The sequence below is a fragment of the Oryzias latipes genome, chromosome 7 (assembly GCF_002234675.1).
Source record: "Oryzias latipes chromosome 7, ASM223467v1".
NCBI classification, from domain to species: Eukaryota; Metazoa; Chordata; class Actinopteri; order Beloniformes; family Adrianichthyidae; genus Oryzias; species Oryzias latipes.
In genome coordinates, this window is record NC_019865.2 from 4,571,863 (window position 1) to 4,592,029 (window position 20,167).

Here is a 20,167-nt window from a genome sequence, read left to right on the forward strand (position 1 = left end):
CAGAAACGTTGCGCCTTACTGGTAAAACGTCTCTTTGCGAGAAGTTTCTCCATCGTTCCGTTGAGAACAAAGACCTGGAGGGAATATTCCTGCCTGGAGTCCAGACCTGCCACCGTTGCCCGGCCCCGGGTGGTGGTCAGCATCAGCTCTGGCTGCGGTTCATCTGAAAGGATACAGAGCATTCAAGGGAAGATTTTTTTTTTTTTATCTCATGTTTCTAAATCACTCTCTCTCTCTTTCTGAGACATGAAAAATAAAAATGGTCTAGAAAAAATGGAAGTTACCAAAACCTAAAGAAATAATCGTTGTCTGCCAACTGAGGAAACACAACTGAAGAATGTATAATCTTAACTATTGCAGGTTGTTTTTAAACCGTAAATCCCATGAATAAACAAGAGAACGCTTTATAAGTGTCAACACCTCACCATTGATGCTGTTTTATTTAGGCTTTTTTTCTGGCTTCACCCTTTACCACTAGAGATGTTGCTCAGAAAAGTGGCTTTTCATATCAGCTTTGCAACACGTTATTAATGTAAAATGTTGAATAAAGGCGCAAAGCTGCTTTTCTCCACAACAGAATGAGTTGGTTCATGTTGACTTCAACTGTTTGGATGAAGGGTTACTGAAGGTAAAAGAGCGTGTGTTATTTAGAAATCGGTGGTGACTTTTCTGAAAAGTGTTACTTACTTAAGGCTGTTTGTCTCCACTTCAGAATCTACCGGAATTATGTTATCTGCAGGTGAAGAGTTATGGTGGTTGAAACAATGTCAACACTTTGGCTAAAACTCTGGTGTTAAAGGGTTAAACTGTTGGCTATGGCTTGATACATAAAGACCCACTCCAATGTAAATTGTGTGTTCGTTTTTTTTATTTAGCATTTCTGTCATGATGTAGAATTTATACAAAAAATTAAGAGTAAAACTGCGTTTCTGAGTATTTTTCATTCAAACGCTGTGAACCAGAAGCAGACAAAAAAATGCAGTTTGGAAAAGCTTTGTAGTTGGGCCACAAGCTTCCTGCTCCGCTCCATTCTGATGCATCCACTTGCAGAGGAATAGATCCACGGACGTCCTTGTTTTCCTCATTGAGCTGGAATCTGGATCAAAACAGTATTACTTGCCATTTTTTTATTTTGCTGGTTCTGTTAGGTTGTGGGGGGAGGGTGAGTGGTTGCACGTTAGCGAAAAGTTCATGGGAAATGAAGGCTGGCTCACTTCGCCGCAATCGTCCCGCCCACAACTTAAAAGTGAATGTCTTAAGAGCTCCTTCTGCTCTGCAGAAACTATGTCTTAGAAAGCGACACAGGCTTTTTGAATTTCAGCTAAAATGGCATAATCATAATTAAAAGACCATTGGGAACGCTTCGAAAATGATCAAAAGATGATCAGACAGACCTAATTTTAAGTCCCCAGTTTCTTTGATTTACTTCCTGTCTGAAGTCCACTAGAAAGTCTGTTTGCATTCACACTATACTGAACCACACTGGAGTTCACTTGGAAGTGAATCGAACACTTGTTATCAAGAAGACCATGGCTGGCTTGTTTGATCTGCACTGGAGTTCAGGCAAGTGGTCACATCTGCCACCAAAGTGGAATACAAGACAGACCTTTCAGGGCAAATGTGCATTTGTGGAAGCCAGATTGTAACTCTCAACTACGAATTCTACCCAAACCACAGTTTTCAAAGTATCTCCTAAAGTATGAGAAGGTTTCTTATTTCTCTAGATAATTTACATCCTTGTCTTGCTGTTGTGGAACCTTAAACAACAAGAATTTAGATTTGTAATGGTGTGGGCTGTGACGGTTCTGGACCACTGTCGCCATGGTGAAAACCAAACCTAAGAAAAATCTCCCATTTATCTGAAACCAGGCTGAGTTGGTATGTGCAAGTGAAGTGTTGCAGGAGAAAAAGGCCAAATTTGAGCCAAAATATTTAACATTTTCGATTCAAGAAAATATGTAGTTGTTTGGCTCAGTTTTAAGCATGTGATCACTGTATTTAGGACATTATTTCTTATGACAGTCATATTAATTTATCCTTTTTTCTTTGTTTACCTTTACAAAAACATACTTTCTCTACCTCCCCCATCTTTAATTCCTGACAGAACTACATTTTTTCCTCCTTTAACCACAATAGAACATCTTCTACATGTTGGAGCCAACTCCTTCAGGCACACCGAGTCCTGTGCGGGTCTGAATTCTTCATCGAACACTCCTCCTCCTCAGCTATAAACCTGCCTGGGCTTAGCTGCACTCCATCACAGAAGATAACAGAATGACAGAAAAAAACACGCCCAACGGCGGAGTTACAGCAGCAAGAGGAATCTCAGGCATTTAGGAAGAGCGACATGCATTTTTATTATCTTAAACCAGTTGGCTTAATTGCAGCTTATTTTATGTATATAATAACCATGAAAAAGGTTTTGAGTTACAGATAAACTCTGAAGAGTTTTTTTAGTTTTTTTGGTGCTTTTTCTGAAGTTCTTCTCTATCTTGATAATCAAAACTAGTTTTATCTCAGACTTAAAACGTTGACCAAAATATCCTGAAATCGTACTAATTCCCTGCCTTCTGTTTTTTATCCAACTTTGACCAAAAATATCCGTATTTCTGATGCTTGTGCAACAAATACAGGATATGTAGGACTGCATTAAAACTACGTTAAACATGTAAACAACAACTTTAGCTTATAAATGATTGTCCTCCTAGCAGTTCCTAGACTTCAATCAACTCCTTTCCCTTTACACACTAGTGGACATCAGCCATCATCCTCAGGAGTATCAGGGGTATAAGGGAAAAATTGATTCCGTATTTCATTTTGATTTGCTGGTATTGATCCCAAATGCTTCACCCTTTTGATTTGATTTTGATTAATTAGTTCTTTTTGAGCAAACATTAAACCTCACTGCTTTTTGGCAGCGCTGCACACCAAGCCTCTTTTTTAGGTCTGTTCCGTCCCAAAACAACAAGATCTCACAAGAACCAACTGGCAGTAGATGTTCACTCATTGGCTTCATGGTTGTTGTTCTACAGCTCAGTGACACAACTCAGTTTAACTGAAAGATTGTTATGAGTTTTTTAGTGTTTCATTGGTTGTTTATTCCAGCCGCCATTTATTTGCTACCTTATATAAAGTACATTTAGGCTGTGTTGGAAATACATAGTGGTAAGTATACAAAGTATCTTATTGGTTAGGACATGTTTAAGCCTTTTTTTGTACTGATAAATATTTTGTTTGGTGTCCAAAGATGATTTTACATTTATCAAAAGAAGGACGCTTTTGGTAAAAGCTACTTCAATGTGAGATACTGTTGCTGTGCTTAGTGTTCTGATAGTTAAATAAAATGTTTTTTTACACAATTTTGTTCATGTGAGAGATGTATTAGTGTCTGGGAAGGTCCTACTCTTAAAAAATTGTGATATTTTCACTGCGTCTGAATTCCCACCCTAATCCCTAACTACTAAACAACTATCTAGTGCCCTGGATTTTAAAAGCAATTCAGACACCTCGCTCACTACATTTTTTTTATTTTCAAAACAGCGAATATGACGTCATCAATTTCACAAAGTTAAAATCTAATTTAAAAGGTTTTGGGATAGGCATTTATTAATCCACTGTCTTCTGAAGATAAAAACATTGATGGTTTATAACATTAAATTTTAGAAATCAAAACAAAACACCTCTTTTGGTTTCTTATTTTGTTTCATTTTCTAACACTTAATTTTGATGCCTGGAAATTACTTTTGTTTTACAAAATGTTTTCTTTTTATTTTTTGCTTTCTGGAATTTTGTTTTTATTTCTAAGATGTAATGTTGTTGTTTTTTTATTATTTGTCTTGCTTCTTTAATTGTTCGAGGGCCAAGGACCGGTGTCCTAAATGTTTTGCAACCAAACAGCAACTGAAGCTCCTTCTTGGCTAAACACACATGATCCAGGAAATCAGCAGCAGCTAAGACGGGGTTTCTGAAAAAAACCCAGCAGGAGGCCCTTAAGGCATGGATTTGTGAGATATTTGGCACTCGTAACACCGAGTTGAAGAATTTATGAGAGAATGTGCCTCACCTGAAATCGGTCTGACTCTGACTTTGTAGCCCTGAACGGGAGCGTCAGCCTCTTTCCACTTCATCTGCAGCCTGTCTTCAGACAGGACAGTCAGCTTCAGACGACCTGCGCAGACGCAAAAGCAGACAGAGGCAGGTGGTGATCTAAAAATGTGTCAGCAAAAAAACGAGATAAAAAGAGATCAAAGCTGAAGCTGAGACATGTGATTCCTGTTCTTCTGTGGGGCGCTCTGAACCCCACCCCCCATCGCTTCCTCCTCCACAAATCAAATCAGTCTTTTGTCCCGACTTTATTTGCATAATTTCCAGTGTGGATTTCTGAACAAGCGGAGTCTTTCATCTCTCCGTCCTCCTGTCCTCCATCCATCCGCTGCCTCTCCATCCCTCAAAGCGAGCCCTGTCTGCTCGAGTGCAGCAGAAACCACAGCAGGAAGCTGGTCGAAGACCTCGGGGTCAGAGGTCATAGAGTTACAGTGCAATGGGGTTTTGTATGTAACATGAAGTGGGGTAAAACATGGAAAGAAAGACAAGGGGGGAGGGGGGGGCAAAGGAAGCAGGGAAGACAGAGGAGCACAGACATGAAAAAAACGAACCACAGAAGGTTTCTTTTACCGCGTCTGTGGACTCGTGACCCCCAGCCGTCAGCAGATCCCTTAAATGCCTTGAATGTGGGGGCATGTGTGTGGATCTGGGGCCCCTGGGGGGTCTTTAGTGGATCAAAAATGGTCTGATGGAAATTTTGGGGAAGGGTCAACATGTCCTGCAACAAGTACAGTATCTGTGCTGTATTCACAATTTGTGCAACAAGAGAAGAGGAAAGGCTGCTATTTTCAGTACAGAACTCAATTAAGGAGGTTTGAAGTCATCGAATGGAAGAATTCATTAAAAAATGTGTCATATCCTCTTTTATACTGACTTTTTTTATCATGAAAAACTATAAAACAGTAAAATAAGATGATTTATTTCTTCATTAAATTGGTCTGTCTAACTGACTCCTAGTGGTAACTCAGTAAACTGACCAGGCTTTGCCAACTTTCATTTCAAAATGTGCTTCAATTCGGAAGTCAAAATATTTTATAGGTTTACTGAATGCAGTAAAAAACAAAACCAGGAAATTTCCTTAAATTATCTTTAAAATGAATCAGATTTTAACTCTACACAGGTACTAATACAATCCCATCCAGCTTTCCTCAAGTGTTGAATCTTTTTGTTTTTAAATCGTTTTTCCGAATAGATATTGAAATAAAATAAACAAAATTAGCAGCAAGTAAGTTTTATTATAAATATAGTCTTTAAAAAATGATGTTTTTTAATCAGAATTTATTATTCAAAGGTGGTGGACTTTATAAAGTATATAAAGTTTTTAGCTTTCCCAAATTATTAACTTTGTTTTCTGTTTGATAGAAATGTAATTTCTTTATTTTAAGCAATCAAAGCAGAAATAATTCAAAAACAAGACAAACAACTAAGGTTTATATCTGTTAAAGGTTGAATAAAACATATGAACATTAGTCATAAAACTTGATTTGGAAAATATGCATTTGCTCACATACAATAGAAAATAATTCAATTTAATCATAAATAAACATATTAGCTTTTTTGCATATAGTTCATAACACAATAAAACTATTGAACATTTAAATCGTTAAAAATGCTTGAATGGGAGTTAAAGAAAGCAAAGTTGTATATTCCCTCCCCTGCTTTGCTTTACTTAACTTTTACTTTTTTTATTTTCGATACTTAAATGATCAGATCAATGTCTGGTTTTTAACTTCTGATCCGTTATTTACACTTTACCAACACGGATTCAAGGTCATTAAACAATTCCCAAGTATCAATAAATACAATGACAAAGATAAATTACAGTACAAATCCGGATCAAGTATCATAAATATGTGCAGATCATGTGTCTTTAAAAAAAACTATAAAAAAACGGGATGATTGATTTTCACAATGAATGACATATTTTTAAATGATAATGGATAATCTTACAGATAATCTTGATAATTATTTTCTTAACACACAAGATAAAATGCTTTACTTTGCTTTGACTTTCTTTGCTTTGAATGGTTCATGTTATTTACCCAGCAAAAACTAAAAATAAATCAGACGCTGTTGTCAGACTTGCTGAGAGTTCAAGTGAATCAACTCTGAATGAATCCTTGAAACTTTTTATTGCTCAGTGGAGCTTCGTCTGTTTGTTTTTTAGACATTTCTCACATCGTTTTTACCTTTTCTCTGTTTTGTATATATGAATATGAATAAATCCTCTATTTTATCCAACCGTCCATCCGCTTTCTTAACCTGTTATATCCCTTGCGGGGTCGCGGGTCTGCCTGAGCCTAACTGAACCACTATTGGGCGAAGGCAGGTACACCCTAAATAGGTGACCAGTCACTCGCAGGGCCACAACCACTCACCCATGCACACCTAGAGACCATTCAGAGTAATCAATTAACCTATGAAGCATCATTTTGGACTGTGGGAGGAAGTCGGAGACCCTGCTAAAGGCTGAACACCTACACATTTTCAGGAACTGGGACCATCAGCTCAGAAACATTACCCTGGCCATGGACCCCCGAGGACAGCAGCGGGACAGCGAGCAGATAACACAGCGCCAACCACAAACGGGAGGAAGCAGGGCTGAGCCTGAGAGGAGACATGAGCAGGACCTGAAACCAGAAACAACACACTTCATCAGGGATTTCAGAGGACTTTATGGGGATCTTAAAATGCCAATCACTCAACTCTGATGAAAAAGAAAAAGCACATAAAAAACTGAACTGTAACAAAAACGATACGTAGAAGTGAAAAGAAAATTGGGATTGTAAAAATTTCAACAGCATGTGGAGAGAAAATGCAGAACAGGACATTCTGAAAACGGAGTTTAAAAAAAATGACTTTTTTGCAAACAAGACAGTCAAAGTAAAGAATCTGCAACTGAATCCCTGTAGAAAAAATATTATATTGGGTAAAGTGGACTCAGCTTACCTCCAAAGGAAGTCAATCAAAAAATGAGGTTGGAATTAGGGGTCAATCAAAAATTATTTTATCTTTTGATTCATCCTTTCTTTGAACAGCAAAAAGACTGTTTTAGGAGAATTACTGAAAAAATTGTTTTTGCATCAAAAAAGTATTTTTCCAAACCTCCCCTTTTTGTAAGACTTCATATTTGGATGTTTTCTTTGCAGTCCGGTTACAATTTTGTCTTTCTGGGTGTTTTTCCTGTTTTTTTGCAAACAGCTTTGTGAATGAACAATGTTTGAAACTGATTAGCCCTCCAGGGAAAAACTGACAGTCAGTAGCGCATCTGTTCCCCAAAGTCCTGCTGATGAAAACCCCCAAATGCTGCATATCTGCCTGTGAGCTCAGCTCAAAGGAGGCTGACAGCTGTTTTCCTCTGGATGGATCCGGTTTTTATTGGAGGTTTAGTAATAAAAAGTAAAACAAAAACAAACAAAAAACTTTTTCCTGTATGTTATGTATTGAGTTCCTGGGTACCAGGAAAGGTGGGAAAATGCTATTTCATTCCGTTTAAAGCAGTTTTCATTAATTTCAAAATTTTCCTTAACGAAAAAAAACAACTTTAAAATTAAAGTTAAATGAACGTTTAAAAAAACAACAACGAAAAATTGGTCTTAAAGCTGTTGTTGTTTTTGTTGGTCAGAGCAATATTTGTTTTAAATTTATGTTTTGTTTTTTATTCTATTATATTTCTTTGGTCAGAACAATATTTGTTTTAATTACGTAAAAATCTATATAGCTAGTAAGTAACAAGGGACACTTAAAATGGTTTTTTAATGAGCTGAATTTACAGAACCTTTAGGAAATAATCCAATAAAAAAGCAATTCAAAGTTTTTTTTTAACTTCAGTTTTGACTTCACGACCAGAACTGAACAAAACCACCAACAATAAAGACAGTTATACCACGTGATTCTGCTCTCCTCTGACAGACACAGGTGAGCTCTTACCTGTGGGTTCGGTGAACCCGGGTTCATTCCCTCGAGAAAACTGCACGAGACATTCCAGACGAGGGGTCAACACAGGAGTGGTCCAAAAGTGAGGAAATGCCTCCCAACCTGCGGGTCCTGACTGGGGAAACCGGAGAGGCGGGGGCGGGGCGTGCTGTCAGGGGCGGGGCGTGTCCCTCCAAACAAGGCCTCCAGGCTCAACAAATAGACTCACCTGATCACACCAGATTTGTTAAAGACGAGACTTTAACTTTGTTTTTAATCGTTTATTCTCTAGAAGCGTATGGATAGAACGAACCTCTTTGACTCTTTAGTCAAAGTTCTTCTTTTCCTTTCGTTTTTTGCCTTCAGCAAATCAGCTTCCTCCATCTTACCTCATCTTCTGCATCCTCTCCTCTAATCTAGCTACCTTCATGTCTGAAACTATTTCTCCCTCAAAAAGGAAATTGTTCTTTTTGTTGTTGTTTGTTTTAGTCTTGACCCCGAAGCTAGTAGTTCATATGATGCATGTGTGTTCTAGTACCTCAGGAAAGGGTGGTCCCCACAACTGATGACCACAAAATTGGTACCCATTATGTGTGTCTGTGTCTCTGGTCTGTCAGAGAGGGGAACCTCATTTTTGGCCTACATCATGAAATTGTCTATTTATTTAAAAGTAAACAATCAAGCAATTTTGACAAGCAAATATCAAAGAAATAGGTTGCAGCAGTTTTTATTTCGACTGAACTTGAGAAATCCGGGATGGGACTGAGCGCGAATAGCTTCAGTGATTCCTTATAGTACAGAATTGCTGTCAGTCAAAAGGAGATGCAGACCCTCCAATCATCACGCAGAAGCTCGGAGTCCGGGCCAGCCCACTCCCCATTCACCCCCAGAGACGCTGAGCGTCTGTGGGCGGGACATTATCGCAGCGTTTATCCAATGACCGTCTAGTTTTGAAGCGCTGAAAAAATGCGTTCAAAGCAGCCCCATTGAAGTCAATGGACGCTGGGCTTCAATAGGGAAATGCACTGTGACGCTGTGGGAATGTATGGGAAGGAAATCGAGTCATCCGACCTGCTATATGTAACTGATTCTGAACGAACTCGTCTTTGAGATGAACGTTTTCTAACGCAATTTTAGTCAATTAAATGTTATTACAATAGAATCAAGAATCAAGAATTTTTATTTGTCACATACAAAGTTATACTTAGCAAATACAACCAGTAGTGAAATGTACGCCAGGTACACCAATAGTACATATTTGACCATTCATTTTGTGACATTATAAGGGAAGCCGAGCTTCCCTTGCAGTCTTAAAGAAATCAGCACTGGTCTGTGTGTGTGTGTGTGTGTGGGGGGGGGGGGGGTGGCATTGTATGGGTTTTAGAAAAAAATATTTGTTTTAATGTCTTTTTGTATTTAAAATATGATAATGTTTGTATGTAAAGCCCTTTGAGTAGCCTGATTTGGAAAAGTGCTGTAGAAATGGTTACATATGTGTACAGTATATCGTCTGTTTCTGGACATTAATGTCTGTTTTGTTCCACTTTATTTTTGTATCGTCTTTGCTGCATTTTTATCATAATGTTTGTGAGTTTACAAAAAAAGATTGAAGAAGACAAAATGAGCTTTAAGAATCAAAGAAAATTCAAAAATGCATTTATATTTCCTCTATATCCAACATCACGTATTTTTCAAAGAAATGTTTTTCTGCAGCATTAAATAGATTATAAAAGTTTTTCTCCACACTTCCACACAGCAAGTAAAATAAGGCAGGAAAACGAAACAACATAACATTCTTAGCATGTTATGGGATAAATGATACATTATTCAAAATAACTTTGGTACAAATATCATCCTGCAGCTCCACCAAGTGGTTTGAACTGCACGAGTTCCAACTCTTGAGCACTGGTAACACTTTGGTTTCTGTTCTCCTGTGTGTGGTTTGGGTTAACCTTAACCTCAGCACTAAACCACTGCGTGGAATGTCTTCATTTTGTCCAGATGCTGTTCAACATGCTGCACATTTCTGCACAGACACTGAAGTGAGTCCGTCTTTTTGTTACAAATGTTGATCCATCAACGATCAGCTTTCTCTGTGCTCCTCTATTAGACATGGAAATGCAACAGTTGCTCTAAAATTAAGTTGTCTTCACTTTTTTGTTTTTATTGACGCTCCTGACCACAGATGAGGAGGATATGAACACTCTGACCAGGGAATTAAAAGATTTGCCCTTTGACTCGGCTCCTTCTCAACTACAACACAGTCTAACGCTCCATCCTTCCTTCACTCATGAACAAGACATTGAAACTGCTCCACTTGGAGCAGGATCCATAGACATGTGAGTAACAGTTACACCCGAGACACAGAAAAAAGCTGTTTATGCGAGTTGAAACAAAACTGTCATCAAATCACCAACTCTCAGAAAGGAGTTGTTACAGAAAATCAGTTTCTCTTGGAGATTATCTCCGATTATCACATTCATTTGAATGTATAATTATTATGAAGAAAAATCCATGATAATTTCAGTCTCATTGATTTTCGCTGTATTATAAGTGATTCCAGTCATTAGAGAAACACACTCATGTTTAATGCTGAGATCCTGTCAGGGGAGGATTTGTAACTTGGAGTGAGTGAAACTGTAAGACGCAGACGGCAGAGCTGGAGCTGCGTTTGAGCCGGGCTAAAGTTCCTGTCAGGAGGCAAATTTCAGGACTTTGAACTGAAAATGAAAATAGATTTCTGAACTTGTAACAGTGAGCTTTAGCACAGTAAGCACGCTAAAGGTTCAGCTCGTCGTTTGATAAAAATGTCAGATGTTTCAGTTCATTTATGAAGCAAAATTTTACAATAATTTCTTTTTAAAGGCAAAGCAGAGACATTTATGGCATTAAAATTATATTATTGTGAATAGTTATCAAAGCTCACTACATCCTCTCTTTTTACTTCAAAAACGAGCCGTCAGAATTGTACCTAAAGACGGATATCTTGATCATATAAACAATTTATTTGATCAATCTAGACTTTTAAAACTGCATGACCTTGTGGATCTTTACACTGCACAACTTTTATACAGAGCCAATATTCTTTCTGTCGTCCGTTGAGCATCTCAAGCTCTTCTCTCCAAACCTTCACGTTCAGTGAAGATGCTTCATGATCTTCATCATGCTTGGATCCAGAGGCTTTGATCAGATTTTCCTCAAACTCATGTCTGTTGTTCAGCTATGAGGTTAAGAGCTGAAGGATCAAATGGAGGAGAAGGAGCGGGAGGAAGCAGTCGACGAGGAAGGAACCGGCTCCGCTGTAGGACCTTGATTGAACGACCCTCAGCAGAACTTCCACGGGGTAATGATCGCTCACGTTCAGAGCCTGAAGAACAAACAAGCAGCTTTACCACCAGAACTTGTACATGGATGACATGCTGGAGACGTCTGTGGCTGGAGACGACGCGTGCACGGATGCAGGCGTGCACAGTTACCTGCTTCTCTGTTAGTCCATATTCCTCCTGGAAGTTGAACGCTTTGGCAGAAGACGGCACAATCGCTCTGTCAAACGTTTCTCCGTGAACAACAATCCTGTCGACAGCAAAACATGAAGGACTCAGAAGTTTAGAGGCTCGTCACAGGATGGATGGAGGGTCACAGCAGGTCACCTGTCGTAGGCGCAGGAGGTGGTGGAGCGCACGGTGGTGTCGGCGGTGTCAGGAATGAGCCATGAGAGGCTGGTGTCGGTGATCAGGCGCACGTTCTTCCTGTTCTTCTTGGGGAGGTAACTGCAGTCGGCGTTGAAGTCTCCCAGGAGCATCACATTCTGCAACACGTTCAGCGTTACACACGACTTCTCATGGATCAAAGTCCTTTCAGAAGATCAAAGTTAATTAGGTTAATAAAGCATCAAAAAGGAAGGAAAAGCTGTGGCTAAAATTTGTGCAGACACTGCATAGATTAAAAGATTGACAGGGTAAAAATGTACAAATGGTAAACCATAAAAGCCATTACATGCCTAATAAATAAATAAATAAGTTGATTAAATTAGTTATTTAAAAGTTTAACTAAAAAGATGGGGTTTTAAATTACATTCAAAATTCTCCACAGAAGCAGAAGCTCTCAGATCTTTAGGTTAAAATGTTGTTTTTAGAAATTCAAGATATTTCACCAGGTTTTACGTTGTTTTAACCTCTCTTTGCTCTACAAATTTCCAAGCTTTTCTCAAAATCAGTCCAAAATGTTAGTTTCATTTGAAGAAATAAGGAAATTATTATCAAAATGACTCCAAATTATTTTAGGACTTAAAGAAAACTCAAATTGCACTGGAATTTTTGGTTCAATTTTAGGGATTTTTATTTTTATCATAATAAAGTTAAACTGGCATTCCTTGTCATTATTTTGGAAACAAAATCTAGATTTATTTTCTAAGAATAAGTGCTAGTTTCAGATTTTAATGAGGATTTACTAAGATGGTGTTCTTATTTTGTTGACACTTGGTTCTAAAATTATTTTTTTGCACTAATTACACTATGATTAAAATAAACTACAAGTCGGTACAAAAAAACGGAAAAAATACAAACCCTTGGCTTAAAACTGGAAAAAAACTAGTGGGCTGGCATTTTTATTAGATTATTTTCCCTTGTTTAATGCTTGTGTGGGACTTCTAGTTTTTAGATTTCTTATATTAAGATTTCTTGTCAATTTAGTTTGAAAAACTTTAGTTTGAAGTTTTTATCCTACTTTTGGATATGCTTTGTTTGGGTTGTCCCCTTGTCAATCAAAACAGGTTTATTATCATCTCAGCTGTTTTCATTTCTACTGATTATCTTCAGTGTACTTAAAAAACATGTTTTATTTTTATTCTTGTCAGGTCATCAGCCTTGTCTTTTTTTTCCATGGGTTTTGTCATGTTTAAGTTGGTTTATCAAAGTTAACGTTTCTGCCACCAAACCTGGTTTCCTGCATTTCAGGACCAATGTGTTGGTCTCCTGTACATTGGGTCCTATGCCTCCGGTTCCTAAAGAGACCATCTGTCATGCGGGGTATCAGTATAAGGCGTGCTTACGTCAGTCTTCCACATCTTCCTGACTTGCTGCAGCACGTCGTACAGAGCGTCCAGCTCCTTGGTGGTGTTGGTCGGAGTGGTGTGCTGAGGAATGAGGACGAACTCCTTCACAGCTGAAACGAGAACAAGGAAAATGCAGAGAGAGGAGCTCATCCTGGCGTGAAATGCTGTCTCACCTGAGGTTCCTGAGTTTCACAACACCTCACCTGTCTGTGGAGCTTTGAAGCGCACAACAAAGGGCTCTCTGGAGAACGCGTCTTCGTCTCCTGGAAGGTCATCTGGGTACTGATACTCGTCCGTGACGGTGGTCGTGCTGCTTCTGCGCACACAAGGAGGAACTCCGTGTTTCTCTGTGAAGCATCTCTTAAAGACAACTCAATGGTGTGTGAGCTCACCTGTAGATGAACACATACTGCTCCTGGTACGAGTCTGAGCGGCCCAGCCTCTCGCTGGACACAGACTTGTACGTGTGTTTGGGGTCAAACCTGCAGCAAAGCGATGCAGAGAGAAGATGGGTTAAAGCTACAATCAACAGGCTGCAGCCACGCCACACGCTCCACGCTCTGTCGTCCACTCTGTAAGCCTCTGATGGTTCAGGACTCTTTAAGAACATTGAATGCATTACTCTGCCTCCTCAAAGGGAATCCCTGCTTTATCTACCTTTGTGTATCAGTGTGAGACAATCCAGGTCATTAAAGACCTCCTCCTCCTGAAAAATAATGTGTTTTTAACATATTCTTGCATTTCTGGGTATTTCTTTATTTGAATTGTTGTGAATTGGGAGCAGATGAAAAAATGCAGCTTGAAAACGATCTTATTTTTGACAAATAGAGTATAGTGGGTGAGCCACAAGCTCCCACAGGTTCATTCCATTCTTCATTTTCAGTTTTAGGTGTCTTACATCCATCAATTACTCACACCTGTAAACATCACCTAATCTCACCCTCTTGTTTTTGACAAACGTCAAGTTTATGCACGGTGTGAAGTTTGTTTTAGACTTTATCTGCTTCAAACATTCTTTCATTCTAATTTATGAGAACGCCTCCACTTTCCTGAGGGTCTTCTCAGTTTCCTGGCTCATGACTTAAATCTCCAGAAGGTTCAGAGTGGAGCTCAAAAAAGTAAAAAAAAAACGGAAGAACGTTTTATTCATGACTTCTGGGGGTAAAAAGGCTGTGTATGGGTGTGATGGACAGAGACGGTTCACCTCCTGATCTGCTCCAGAAGCTCCGGTAAAGCCCCCCCTTTGCTGTCCCGGACCTCCTGCAGGAGGCAGACGTCACAGCGAGTGATGATCTGCAGCACAGAGAAAAAGTCCTGATGCAACAGCTGATTTCATTTATAGATTTTGTAGTTTCTGCAGTTGATGAGCATCTTTATCCCCTCACTGCCTAAACTGTACATGTTGGTTTTTTATTAACATTGTTTTTGTAAAAACTTTTAGTTATAGTTAAAATAAACACATTGCGTGAATTTTTAGACGTTTTCAGCACCTTTTCAACAACTATTTTCAGCTATTTTGACCAATCTTCAACTTTTTAATAAGATTCCTATCTGTATTGGGTTTAGCTCACTTTTAGGGTTTTTGAAAGATTTTATTGTTAGAAAAAAAGGTTTAAAATGTATTCTCATTCAAAAACTTTGTGCTTTTAAGGACCTTAACTTTAAAAGATCAATGAAACGTTTGAAAATTTAGCAGCTCCTACTCAAGTTTGGTTTCAGTATTCTTCCGGGCAACACCTTAGCACATTGTTGCTGGATTAGGGTTAGGATTAGGGTTAAGATTAGGATTAGGATGAGGGTTATGATTAGGATTAGGATTAGGATTTTGATTAGGAATGTGGTTATGATTATGATTAGGGTTAGGGTTAGGGTTAGGGTTAGGGTTAGGGTTACAGTTACGGTTAGTGTTAGGGTTAGGATTTCTGTCTCTGTTGAGACACAGAACTCTTTTTTATAAAACTGCAGAGCTGACAAAAGTCTTGCTGGTCTTTAAACTAAAAGTAGGAGATGGAGATGAATAATAAAATAAGTAAAACGTTCTGGCCTTGTACTCACCCTCACGAGAGTTTGCATGACGTCAGACTTCTTGGACTTTGATTCTCCAAAGTGTTGAAGGTTGAAGGCGCAGATTCTGAAGTCTGCAGCTCCGTATGCGACTCTGACGTCCAGGAGGAAGGAGAGCAGCAGCAGACATGACGTCCTCATGGTTCTGAGCTACAGACAAAAACACAGTCAGAGGTTTTTCGGGGTTCATACCTTATACTACTGCAAGACTTCCCTTTGTTATGTTGGGGGAAAAAAAGTTTATTTTAAGTTATTTTCCTCTCCTGTCCCCTTATCAGTCCCAGTGCTAGGACGTTTTATATGGTCGGGCAGGTGGGGGGCAAGGAAGTTGGAAGGGTGATTAATAAGAACAGTAGAGTAGAAGGCCATTACAAATGAAAGGATCAAAAATAAGTGTTTTATTATTATTACTATTAAAAAAGCTTTTTTTAAAGTTGATGTGCCATTAATTGAATTGTATTTATTAAACCTTTGTCGATAAGGGTACTGATATTGACTCAAAAATTGGGGGGAAAGGAGGGGGACGATGCTTTTTGCTGGGGTGGCAGCTGCCCCATTTTGCCGCCCCTGCATTAAATTTTTCCTTTTGAATCCTGATACTAACCTGAGTTTGACTATTATACGGGATGACTAACAGGTAGAACAGAAGAAACATACATGTTTCACCTTTCATTGGTGTATTTCAGGGTTACAATTACTGGGTAAGCTAGGGAAATAAATAGTAAATAAAAAAGATTAGAGGATATTTAGTCGCTAAAAAGGTTAAATTCCTGTATGTCTGTAACATGCTTTAGAGGTCCTCCTAACTGTAGAATGGTGCATAAAAATATAGAAAACTTCTAAAATAAAGTCTCTAAAAATTATTCTCCAAAGGCTATGATTATAATATTAGCCACAGTGCAGAAAATCATGGAGACAAATGGAAAAGCTATCTTTATTTAAAGGGCTTGCCCTCTTTATTTTGCCCTCAAATCTGTTCCGTTATGCTGCTTGACTCTCATCGAGGACAGACACTTTTTCCTCTCGCTCCTCCTGCATCAGTTTATTCCCAAGGCTTTTGTCCTGTCTGCACTTTTCACCCTTTTGCATCTCTGAATATGGATCTGAGTAGCTGGTCTCTCAATTCGATCGACAAAGATTTCTCCACACTAAGGAATGGGACAGCGGACCCTTCCTGCCCAGAGGGAACCCATGCGGCTGGATACACCAACGATCCGTGGGGCATGCAGAGGCTGGTGTGCCTGGCCCAGCTGTCTCTGGAAGATGTCGTAGATGTGGCTACAGTGTGGCTCCACTGGTGTGTGAATGTGTATGAATGATCCCGGTGATGGTCAGAGGGACCGTAGGCGCGAAATGGCAGCCACGCCTCTGTCAGTCTGCCCCAGGGCAGCTGTGGCTACAACCATAGCTTACCATCACCAAGTATGAATGAGGAGTGAATGAATAATGGCCACACTGTAAGCGCTTTGAGCGTCTGGAAAAGCGCAGATAAATCTAATCCATTATTATTATTATTATTATGTGTATCTATTCGGATTTCTGATAATTGCATTCCTCCTTATTGGGATCGGAGGATTTCTGATTTATCGGGCAGTCTGGGAGCAGAAGACGGAGAGAGACGAGCTGTCTGAGCTGTGTGGGAAGATCCTTCAGGGAGTAGAGACTCACAGAGAGAAACTTTCACAAGTGGATCAAAAGCTCTGTGCTTGTCTTGCCCACTTAAGCAAAGTGCTTGCGACCCTTGAACTTGTGCCGAAGATGGATGCCAACTTGGAGCGCGTTTCTGCCCGAATTGAGGGAAGACTGGTCTAAATGCCCACTTTTTGGATCAAAAATCAGCATCAAATCTGCAAGAGCAGTCGAGGACTCAACCAGTAGAACAAACAACTGCTGGCGCCCAGAAGAATTTTTATCTAATCAGACTCCCTTCATGAGCTGAGGGCTGCTGCCGTTGGCTCCACCAAAACATATTCACTTCTACAGAGTGTAAACAACAGCTGCATGCAAAGGATGACACTTGCTGCTCATGCCTTCTTGACCTCGGCCTTCCCTCCATTCACCCCCCCCTTCCCGTGCATTGTCTGGAAGATGCACCTCTTGGCTGTACTCTTGGATTGATCCACAGGCACCCCCCCATCCCCACCCATTGAGCCTCATGTACTGTGTTGTTGTCTGCGTTTGTGCTTCTGTGTTTAAATTGTCATTTTTTCTTGTATCTTCACATTTTCAGCAGTGTTGAGATGTGACTGTTTGTGTCACCGATGCCCCCCCCCCCCCCCCCCCCCCCCCCCCCCCCCCCCCCGGTTTTGTAAACCATCTGCACCCATGCTAAGCAAGGCGCGCCTACCATGGCTGCACCTTGTTAGTTTCTTCTGGATCTGTTGGTTTCTTCCAGATTTACTGGATCTGTTGGTTTCTTCCAGATCTTCTGGATCTGTTGGTTTCTTCTAGATTTACTGGATCTGTTGGTTTCTTCCAGATCTTCTGGATCTGTTGGTTTCTTCCAGATTTACTGGATCTGTTGGTTTCTTCCAGATTTACTGGATCTGTTGGTTTCTTCCAGATTTACTGGATCTGTTGGTTTCTTCTCCACAGTTTTAAAGTTGTTTCCTGTTTGGTCTTCAACATGTCATGTGATGTTTACTCAAGTCACAACTAACCTAAATCAATTCTGATGAAGGAAAAACCTCTGAATGAAAACATGTGAACTTTGACTTGCAGTGTGTTGTCAGAAGTTGTTACTCGGCAGTAGTGTTTGTTTGTGTGTTTCTCTACTGAAAAGCTGTTATTTTTCTATTGTTTCTTGTTTTTGGGTTGAAGGCTTTGGTTAAAAAAACAAGAAGAACCATTTCCTTTTGGTTTTTGAAAGAGGTTTGCACACCGAGTCTTGGATAGTTTGAACTTCCCACTTATGAGCAAAAACTGTCAGTTCTTGTTTTGGAGATGTCATGCTGCTGGTTTGAAAGCAGCAGAGCAGCCTCACATCACACTGTCTGCTTTTCTTACAAGCGGTAAGTATTGTTACATTATTTCACGTCACGACATGCCTGACTTGACAGCATGACACAGATGAAGCTGTCAGGACTGAAGCAGCAAACGGGAAAGCTTCAGTCTGCAGCTGTAAGGTTGGCCGTTAATGTTAGACACTCATGCAGCTCTGCAGGATGGAAGAAAAAAGCGGCCCTCAGTCAAACCTGTGACTGTTAGAAAGCAGTCAGTTTCTCTGCTGCTCTCAGTCAGAAGATCAGGATCCGGTTTCAGGGTTCTCCTCCTTTGTCTCCTCTGTCAGAAAGAGAAGGACAAACTTGAACTCACCGGCGCTGTCTGTGATATGGGCTTGTAGGAGGGAGTCCGTCCTTCTGTGGAAACTCTGAGCTGGACAGCTTCCTGTGGGTGGAGCTGAAACCAGAGCGGCACTGCAGCTGCTTCTAATCTTCACGCTTTCTGCTGCTGATAAGAAGGTCCTAAGGTTTCTTCACTCCTCTTCCTCCTTCCTCTTTCACAGCAGAAACTCCTGCATGTTTGAGTCCCTCCTCTTCCTCCCCTCAGCAGCTGATCAAGCACCCCCCCCTCCCTGGTTCCACTGGATGTTTGTTTCTAAAAAAAAAAAAGGAGGAGTTCCCTGCATTGTAAGACCCACCTTACATGAGGTCGCTTTTCAAACTCCTTTTAAGGCATTTGAAAGTCTGCTTTTTCACAAAAACTGAATAATATGTTCAATTAAAATTTAATCTTAAAACTGGATTCAACTTAGGATAAAATATTCAAATGAAAATTTAAAAAAAAAGTTCCTGTAACAGAATGACAGAATGGAAACTTTTACTAAGAAAGCAGAGGCCTGAAACAAATCATGTGATCCTTCTTCCCTCTTTGTGCTCAACAGTCACTTTAGGAATGATGGTTCCTTTCAACCGCAAAAGGATTTTCTGGAAAACTCTGTCAATACCAGTCATGTACTGAAGTTGTATTCACAAACATGCAGTTAAAATTTCAGCTCAACCTCTGCTTGTTTTTTCACTTCTTTAAAAAAGTTTAAAATCAATAAATGTTCTTTGTCTTGTCTAAGAAAATACAAAAACAAAGATAAAGCATCATTACCTTGAGGACTTTTGTTACCAATTTTTGTATCAAACTGCAATTATGTGGCTCACATTTGCTAGAGAATACTTTTTTATAATTGGAATAGTTTTTAGTTTAGTATTTTAAACATACAAAAAGTCAATAAATTCATAGAAACTTATATTTTGGATACAACAAAACTATAAATTTGTAATATTTATTTCTTCCAGCAGAGGTATCAGTTCTTTCATGGCAAAATTTAAAATCCTTTTGTTTTAAATCCCTCGTTTTTCAATTAATATTTTAATGCTTTTTCATATAATTGTATTTTTTTGCCATGAAGGGCGAAATACCAAAAAAGTTTTAATATACAGGTTTCAGCCTGAAATACCTTATAAACAGTTAAAAATGTTCAAGCCTTTTCTGGCTCTACAGCTCCTCAGTCAATCATTTCTGGCTTTGCTTTGACATTTTTTCTCAATAAGGATATTTCTGGAAAGAGAAATGTTTTAATTATAAGTTTAACAGATTTCCAACAAACTTTATTCCCACCAACAACTGGTGCAACAGTTCAAACTTTTTAATTAGTTCTGGATCAATTAAATATAAATTGTCTTTTTTTCTTCTGCTGGCTCATTTTGGCTCAGCGGTTAAGATTTAATTTTGATAGATTGAAAAGCTTTTTATAAATTAGAGGAACCTCCAACCTTTTTTTTGGTCTACATCCTCCAATAAAGGAAAAACACGTTTGTTGCCATTTTTTTGGGGGCAGTTTTCTTATTCAACCCCCAGAAATCTACAGAAAACCTGCCGTTTGCAAAGACCAAACATCTGATGTTTAAAACCGTACTGCATGTCGTTTTTGGTCAAAAACTACAAAACTGAAAGAAACAAAAGAGACAGAAGTAAAGCTCCTTAAAAAGAAAATCAAAGGAGTTTGGCTCCAAAATGTCACGAGGCTTTAACTTTATT

The 20,167-nt window shown here is 39.2% G+C and overlaps 2 protein-coding genes across 5 annotated transcripts in view; both read right to left on the reverse strand.

The window, feature by feature from the left end:
- Nucleotides 1-8,143, reverse strand: part of col20a1 (collagen type XX alpha 1 chain) — a 38,969-nt gene extending 30,826 nt beyond the window's left edge. For all 3 annotated transcript variants that reach the window (XM_023956382.1, XM_023956381.1, XM_023956380.1), the window contains exons 1-4: nt 8,035-8,143; nt 6,626-6,734; nt 4,064-4,168; nt 20-163 (exon numbers count right to left, since the gene is read on the reverse strand). In XM_023956382.1, coding sequence (XP_023812150.1) covers nt 20-163; nt 4,064-4,168; nt 6,626-6,734; nt 8,035-8,061 — 385 coding nt within the window. In that variant the 5' untranslated portion in view covers nt 8,062-8,143. The remainder of the gene's footprint in view (nt 1-19; nt 164-4,063; nt 4,169-6,625; nt 6,735-8,034) is intronic.
- Nucleotides 8,144-9,658: 1,515 nt separating this feature from the next.
- On the reverse strand, nt 9,659-18,692 carry LOC101160733 (deoxyribonuclease-1). 2 transcript variants are annotated; one of them, XM_023956383.1, is made up of 9 exons: nt 18,452-18,692; nt 15,128-15,286; nt 14,277-14,365; nt 13,465-13,554; nt 13,276-13,388; nt 13,070-13,182; nt 11,670-11,827; nt 11,496-11,592; nt 9,659-11,386 (listed from the first exon to the last, which is right to left on the reverse strand). In XM_023956383.1, exons 2-9 carry the CDS (start codon nt 15,275-15,277, stop codon nt 11,240-11,242), a joined length of 957 nt encoding a protein of 318 aa, XP_023812151.1. In that variant the 5' UTR covers nt 15,278-15,286; nt 18,452-18,692; the 3' UTR covers nt 9,659-11,239. The 2 variants fall into 2 exon arrangements, with proteins under 2 accessions (XP_023812151.1, XP_023812153.1); XM_023956385.1 differs by lacking the exon at nt 18,452-18,692 and adding an exon at nt 18,331-18,445.
- Nucleotides 18,693-20,167: the final 1,475 nt, after the last annotated feature.

Coding starts and splice junctions, on each gene's coding strand:
- LOC101160733 (XM_023956383.1), bottom strand. CDS start 15,277: ATGAGGACGTCATGTCTGCTGCTGCTCTCCTTCCTCCTGGACGTCAGA. Junction 14,366..15,127: donor TCATGCAAACTCTCGTGAGG/GTGAGTACAAGG, acceptor TCTGTGCTGCAG/ATCATCACTCGCTGTGACGT. Junction 11,387..11,495: donor ATGGACTAACAGAGAAGCAG/GTAACTGTGCAC, acceptor TTTGTTCTTCAG/GCTCTGAACGTGAGCGATCA.